The 8,010-nt window shown below is 41.9% G+C and overlaps 2 protein-coding genes across 2 annotated transcripts; both read left to right on the plus strand.

The window, feature by feature from the left end:
- Window positions 1–2,538: 2,538 nt before the first annotated feature.
- Window positions 2,539–3,814, plus strand: LOC146960718 (protein mono-ADP-ribosyltransferase PARP4-like). The gene is made up of 4 exons (XM_085772124.1): window positions 2,539–2,617; window positions 3,018–3,163; window positions 3,266–3,383; window positions 3,741–3,814. The coding sequence occupies exons 1-4, from the start codon at window positions 2,539–2,541 to the stop codon at window positions 3,812–3,814; spliced, it is 417 nt and encodes a 138-aa protein (XP_085628250.1).
- A 1,924-nt stretch (window positions 3,815–5,738) lies between these two features.
- On the plus strand, window positions 5,739–7,338 carry LOC146960719 (protein mono-ADP-ribosyltransferase PARP4-like; the record flags this gene model as incomplete). Its single annotated transcript, XM_085772123.1, has 4 exons — window positions 5,739–5,744; window positions 6,087–6,224; window positions 6,327–6,516; window positions 7,268–7,338. Coding segments are annotated over exons 1-4 (405 nt in total), but the record flags the coding sequence as incomplete, so codon positions are not given.
- Between the last annotated feature and the right edge of the window lie 672 nt (window positions 7,339–8,010).

Genomic DNA, 8,010 nt, shown 5'->3' on the forward strand with positions numbered 1-8,010 from the left:
CTCCAACACGTATAGTTTTGTCGCCCATTCCATGAATGCACAACCCTTACAAGTTGTACCTCGTTGGAAAGGTGAGTAATCAGGCTTTCCATCGGTCTAAAAGACAGCACCAACCGGAGTTATTAAAAGGGAGAAATTATGGACTGAAAAAACATTTCCCAACCCATTTCCGAACTTTTTTTGAGTACTAAAATAATACACAAGAGTTCATTTTTCTCTGATAAAGAGTGGTTCTACCGTCTCAGTGACCTTTTCATTTGATTTCTGGTGTCAAAATATTCAGAAATAGTGTGTTCATTCGTCTTTGTGTGATGTCTGGTTTAGGAGTTATGAAAAATGGCGTTTTATTGGTGTGAAATTCTCAGAATTCTAAATTGGTCGCTCCCACACGTTTAGCTTTGTTGCGCTTTCCATGAATGCACAATCCTTACAAGTTGTACCTCGTTGGGAACGTGACTAATCCGGCTTTCTATCGGTCTAAAAGACAACACCAACCAGAGTTATTAAAAGGGAGAAATTATGGACTGAAAAAACATTTCCGAACTTTTTTTGAGTAATTTATACAAAAATACTATTTGGAGTTCATTTTTCTCTGATAAGGAGTGGTTTTATCATCTCGGTGACCTTTTCATTTGATTCCTGGTGTTAAAATTATCAGAAAAAGTGTGTTCATTTGTCTTTGCATGATGTCTGGTTTAGGAGTTATGAAAATTGGCGTTTTCGCCATTCGTGCGGACATAAATTCAAAATGGCCGCCAAAAAACACCCATGGGACATTAGTTGTCCAGGGCAACAAGCAAAAATCTTAAGTAGAAACCATGTTTCAAAAATGTTTGTCTCGGGGACATTGGGACCCCTTCCTTCCTACTAGACTATAATACATCCATGATAGGCACTCTAATTAGAGAGCATAGAATGACGCTAGACCCACGTCGATGTGATTGGCCGCACTGGCAGCCATGTGCCAGCCATGAACCAATCAGATCAGCAGATCCTCGTGCAGGCCAACGTGGGGTTGTGTGCGCTCCGTGCAGGCTTCCCCGCCGGGTCCTAAAGCCCGTCGGATTGCGGTCAGGCTGATTCAGATGTAAACACTAGGCAGAGTTCAACTGGAAATATTGTGGATTTACCCATAACACAACCTTTTCACGGCAAAACAGCAAAGGTAAGAGGAAATGTACGACCATGTTTTGGCCACGCAGCGTCTGGTTTTGCTCGACTTTGCTCGTTGTTGGCTTCTCCCTCTGCCGTGCTGCAGCTAGCTGCTGTGTTAGCCGCGGTTGTTGGGGAACGCCCCAATGTTTACGTTCAGATGAGAGGTCGCTGATGTGTTTTGCATAATGTACAGTAGTATACGAGCCAGAAATGTGGCGACTGGGTCCACACAGAGGTGCTTCATGAAGTTTGATGTCTAGTTGTTTGTTTGAGTAGTGTTTGGGCTGTGTTTGGGTCATATAAACATGGTTTTTTACACGTTGTAAGCCCAGCTTCTGCTGTTTAATTTGACATATAATATGACCATATTCTTTCATAATCAGTGCAGTGGGGCTCTGTTATTGTTATGCATGTCTTCAAGTCCCCCAAATGGGGGACTCTGGTTAATACTGTGAAAGTATCAAAGCCTCACAGAGGACAGAGGACCTTAAAAACTTATATTTCTTGAACATTTATTTTCTAACCCTGACTTTTACTCTCACGTCAGTGGTCTGTTGTTGCCTCGTGTTGGAGTGGAGCATCATGGGATTGAGAGAACAGACATCGGTAATCTGGGCAGTGGAATCTACTTCACCGATGCGTTTGGTTAGTGCTGTTTTAGCAGACAACACAATGCTACACCGACATAAGAACCTAACAAAAACTTGTTCTTAATTTATCCACTTGATCAAAGTAAGAGCAAAACTTGCTAAATAAACATGAACATCTTTTACAAAAAGCCCCTCTCTCATCCTCCATGCCCTCCCCCTCGACAGCAGCAGTCTGAAATACTCCAGGTGCAGCGTGACCGACGGCTCTCGGCTGCTGTTGGTGTGCGACGTGGCGTTGGGAAGCTGCAAGGACGTCCACCAAAGAGACTTCACGCTAACCGAAGCCCCTGAGGGACACCACAGTGTGCACGGAGTCGGCCGCTGCCCTAACACTCACTCTGAGTTTGAGGTAGAGTTTGTGTGTGTGTGTGTGATAAATAGATTAATGGATAGACCTCTGAGCTGTCCCAAATCTGATTTCGTCCCTAATATGAGACACAGATTAGCTGTGACAAGCTTTTTTAATTTGCTGAGTTCCAGTTCATTAAAGCTAATATTTGTGAAAATTGTCTTGTTTGTAAATTTCCTCTGGCAGCAAAGGGTCATGGTCAGATTGTGGTCGCACCGTGAATGTCACATTTGACTTAACCTCCTTCAGCCTGAACACATCTATACTGTCTGTTACTGTGTGGACTTGTGTGTGTGACGTGTGGTTCTGCCTGTGCTCCAGGATGATGAGTATGTGGTGTACAGTCCTGACCAAGTCAAACTGAAGTACGTGGTTGGGTTCAGCATGGAAGGAGACAAGCTGAGGGATTTCAGTCCGACCATCAACACCTCCGCCGAGCCGTGTCCACCTCCCTCTGATCTGGGTGAGTGCCCAACTGCTCCTGAGGCTTTTCTGAAACATGAAGATGTCACAGTTTTTATGATTGAGATTAAATCTTTCCTTTTTACCAAATAACTGAATATACAGTTCTCCATTGTACTCGGCTTAACTGTAAATACTGCAATACTAAATCCACTGAGCAGAACTAGTAACTGTGAGAGTGTTGAGGAAGCAATAGAGACAAAATTCTTCTTGTTTTGAGTCTTGCAGTGCTGATGTTTTGTTTTGGCAGTGAGAACCACTTCAGTAAACCAGACCCTGGTTTTATTTCCATATTCATTTCATTAAATACTTGGTTTTACATGTATTTAAATTTACTGCCATTGTGTTCATGTAACTGCAGTCTGATATTTTTTCTCATGTCCCGTGTTGTCGTGACCCAGCAGCCAGCCTGGATTTGGATGAGGGGGATGAAAAGGTTAAAAACCCTCTGGAGGACGTGACGGCGGGACTGTTGGACAGCTCAGGCCAGCAGCTCCCCCTGCAGGCCGTCCATGTGAAGTGTAAACTGATGGATCTGCTCTCACAGGTTGGGTTTTCTTCATTTCTTCATTCATTTTGATAACAGCCCTGTGAACTGAGGGATGGATATAAAACCTAACCAGAGTTTGTCTTCTCTTTCAACCTGCAGGTCATCATTTTCCAGAAATACACCAACACAAGCTCTGTGCCCATCGAGGCAAAGTGTGTCTTCCCTCTGGATGACTCTGCAGCCGTGTGTGGATTTGAGGCTTTCATCAATGGGAAAGGTAACTCACCTTTTTTAAATCTCCAGTTGAGGTATTTCTGTATTGTCTAATGTCTTCATCATTATTCATTTGCTGATAAAAAAGGAACGTGAAAAAGTTCAGTGCAGTTTGCATCTGTATTATCTCAATGGCTAAACTGATCTTCCTCAATTATCAGAGTCATAAATATGATGAATCAGAGAAAAAAGAAGTCACAGTTCCTCAGAGATGCAAAACAAACAGGAACTTAAAATAGATAATTCAGTACACTTCTCCAAAAATGTAAACAAACAGACAAAATCATGGGACCCTCTGTAACCATGGCAACTTGTTTTCTTCTTGTCTGAAAAGTCTAGTTTATTTCCTTGCCGTCATCAGAGAAGCTGCTAACGTCTCCGCACGTCGCCGACATAAACAAACACGACAGCATGACTGGTTTGACTGACAACTAACAAATAATGATGTCAGTCTGTGTGTTCAGCTGCATGTGGAGCAGATTTACTGAGTGAGGCTGTGTTGTTTAAAGTTTGTTCTGTGTGCATCTATAGAATATTAGTACTTTTTCAATCCGTCATTGTAATATACTATGACTGACGGATTAATCGTATTTTCATCATCATCGTGATATGAACATGTGCCAAGAATACATCGCAAAAGGTCGCCTAAAATGCAATGATTAAGGAGAGAAGGAAAGAGAGGGTTAAATTTACTTTCTGTTTAATTGATTGATTTTTCATGCGCAATTTCTTCAGTAAACGTATGCTCAAATATTTTTTTCTATTCTATTCAGTGTTGCAGGGTACCTATTAAAGCAGAACTCAGGAACTGCATGGTTAATATGTTCACTTAAATATCTGCTTATTTGTTTTTCTTGCAATCGCAATTTGTTTTTTTTGATTTGCTTATTTTCGTTTTGTCATCTTCTCCCGGGCCTTGTCTAGCTGCTGTATTTATGTGGAGTTGTAATTTCTATTACACAATGAGGTGCTGTGTCAAACCAAAGACCGAAATAAACTAAACTGAAAACAAGTCAAGTCAAACAGTGTCATCACACTCATATTCTGTAGGCCTATATAATACCATGCATTAAATTCACCCACTGTTGCATCACAAAGGATGTAAGCAGCATGAAGGGGAATCATGAAAACCAGTTTAACCCTGTGTCTGTGTTTCTATGTGTGTGTCTCTGTGGTTCTCAGGTGAAGGAGAAGGAGACGGCTCATAAGGAGTACAGGCGAGCTATAGAGCAAGGTCATGGAACGTACCTCATGGACCAGGATGCTCCTGTAAGTCACCTGAACACAACACCATGCTGATTCAAGCTCTAAATATTAACGGCCCTTTTAATGCATTTTTCATTCTTTTTTTTTTCTTTCGTGCTGGCTTGCAGGACGTGTTCACCATCAGCGTGGGCAACCTGCCGCCCGGCGCCACCGTCCTCATCAAAGTGACCTACGTGTCTGAGCTGGTGGTCAGGGACGGGGGGATTCTCTTCTCCCTGCCTGGCAGCGTGGCCCCGTGGCAGGAGAGTGCAGCGCTCAACCAGACCACACAGGTGAGGAGAACCTGGACCCACAGACAGAACCCTTGCTGTGGCTCAATTTGAATACTTCCATACTTAAACCAAGTATTTTAAGTGTGAGTGCGTCTCAGTTGATAAGTATATCAAAATGCAGTGTACTGTAAGTACCACCGTGGCGTAATCTCTACCTCGCATTAAACAGGTGGTGCACAAGCAAAAGAAGAAGCCTGTAGATGTGTTGACGAGCGAGAATAGCGGTACACAAAAAAAGAAAACATTGGCAACCGTTGCGATCATTAGTTCCGGTAGGGGCACAACAACAGTATTCGATCTGATACAAGACTAGACTACCATCAAAATTTGTGCACAACAGAAGTAAGTAGTATACTACATGGCAGTGTGCTCATGGAAGTATTCAAATTAAGACACAGCGCCTGTCTCCAAGCATCAGATTGTTGTACTCGTTATTTTTTTACACAGTGTCACACTTAAGAATGTAATTTTTTTTAGGCAATAAGCTGCTATTCTTCTTTGATGTACATGCCGTTTATTTATTTATTTAAAATTTTGATATTTGCATTTAAAGCTTAAATAAAACCTGAGATATCAATCTATATAGGGTCGGTCCTTTCCTTGGCATCAACAGTCTATTTTGTTTTTGAGCAGTTATATACTGATTTTTGGGTTGATGTGATTCCTGCGTCACTGATTTAATGTGGTAGTATAAAGGAAATATGTGGACGTTAGCTTTTATGTCATAGTACATGAGTGGCTCCACACTGCTAGTTCAATGATGATGTCGATTGAGATGCCCTATAAAATCACCAAACTGCAGTGCATCACTCAAAGTCAAGATGAAGGTAACGTGATGATGATGATGATGATGATGATGATGATGATGATGATGATGATGATGATGCACTTTCTTACATGGATGTCAGATATTTCCTCTGTCTCTCACATTAAAGTCTACAAGATTTAATATTAGTTTCACTATGGTTGGTTTCTTGTTTCGCAATTTGGAAATAAAACAAAAATGAAATGAAAATATTAACATTCAAAATAAATAAAGGAAATACTGCCGTTTTCATATAAAGACACTTTGTACAACCTTCTTCAATAATATGTGTTTTTCTGTGTTGTAAGATCAGGTTGTTTTTTCTTTTCTCAGTCTCTCTCCCTCTGTGTTTGTGGTCCCATAGAACACAGACTGCAAGGCAGTAGTGAGTGTACTGCAGGGAGAGGTCATGGGTGCAGAAGGTTTCCAGCTGTCAATCACTCTGTCTGACGTCCACCTGCCCAGGATGTGGGTGGAGAAACACCCTGACAAGGACAGCCAGGTCAGTCAGCCTGTCGGTTTGTCAGACCTCTTCCTCCTCTCTCTATCACACACAGTCACATCTTGTTCTTTTTAGATTTGAATCCACTCCTCTCTCCTCTAGGCCTGCATGTTGGTTTTCTACCCAGACTTTGACGTCAACTCCGGCTCTGCGGACGATGAAGTCGTCCTCTTGCTGGACACGTCTGAGTCCATGAGGGGAGAGTCTCTGCACATGGCCCAGGGAGTCGCCCTCCAGGTCCTCAGAGCCCTCGGCCAAAGCCTCAAAGTCAACGTTGTTTCATTTGGCACAGGTCGGTCCTATGCACATTGTGATAAAACTTAAACCAACACTAAGGAACTTTTCAACCTTCATAAAATATTTTCATAACTTTTGTGATGATACATCGACTTACAACAAGTTGAATGACACCTCTGTCGTGGTCTGAGGGGGTCTGTATCTCTTTCTCTGGCACTAAGCAGCTTTGAGGAGCATGGTAGGAACCCTGCTCTCACTTAAGTTTCACTTTCACTTTTGCGAGTGACAACAAGGAGGGAACAGGCAAAACGGCACTTTAGCAATGGATTATGTTTGTGTTTTCACTTTGAAATGATCCACTGGAAACAGAAACTTAGTTTTGATGTCTTCTGTTAATTTTAATGCAGGATATTTACAGGGCTTCACGCTAGTGTTCATGGGAAATGGAGTCTTTCTTCAGGCAAAACACTACCGCTTTGGTCCACAGGCACCGCCAAACTCAACCAAAACTGAAAGTTCTTTATTACTGCTTTAAAAGAGACAAAAGACAAGATACGACTACAGCTCTCTCTATTAAAGTGGAAGCTAACGTTGGAGGTGACAGTCAATGGTATTCATTTGACCGAATGAAATTAAAAAGATGAACAGATATGAGAAATTAAATTACTTTTACAGAGAACAAGTGCCCGACACAGTGAGTGAATAAAGGAACTGAACACTCTCTTCTTAAGCGGGAGCAACAAAAACTGTTCGCTGTGTGAAGTTGACATGTTTTCCATCATTTTCCTCTGTGTTTCCCCACTCAGATCACACGGAGGCCTTTCTGACAGCACAGCCGCTCAGTGAGTCTCGTCAGGCTGCAGAGAAATTCATCAAGGTGAGTTAATGACCAGCAGATTATTTCATCGTGTGGTTGGTGCTGTTGCGCGCTGTTCTGAGCGCTTACGTGAGGGGGTTATGTTTTTATTTTGTCTGTATGTCCGTCACATTCATTTAAACCCGATGGCTGATGGAACTCTTCAAGGACATTTCTTCAAACGTTCAATGGAATTCACTTATTACTTCACTTTAGGAACCTATATACCTCTATAGTCATAGCAGTAGGTTTGTTAGCTTTAATTATCTGTGCATGTTTGTAGATTGCCTTGGCTAACTTTGTAATTTTAATCATATTCATATTCTGTTTTTAGGGTGACTTTTTAACATCCGTCTGGGGACTACAGATGAAAAATAGCTTCTTGGCTAATTCTGGCGCATTTACAGTGATGTGATTAATGTGCACTGTCCCTGTTTTCAAATAAACTTATTATTATTATTAGGGTGAATGCTGAAAGCATTCACACTATTGTGATTCAAATCTTTATTAGGGTCCGGGCAGCGCAGCTGCCAGGACACTATTGTATTCCTAGGAATTAGGGCCGCGGGCAATCGCACCGGGCACTGGTCCCAACAGCTATGAAATAGCTGCAGCTGTTATTGTGTGGATTTTTTCCTAGTTATTAGTGTGAATGCTGGAAGCATTCACACTATTGTTATTCAAATCATTATT

Source organism: Trachurus japonicus, unplaced genomic scaffold, assembly GCF_045865225.1.
Source record: "Trachurus japonicus isolate A0001 unplaced genomic scaffold, Traja_1.0 AP030080.1".
Taxonomy (NCBI): domain Eukaryota; kingdom Metazoa; phylum Chordata; class Actinopteri; order Carangiformes; family Carangidae; genus Trachurus; species Trachurus japonicus.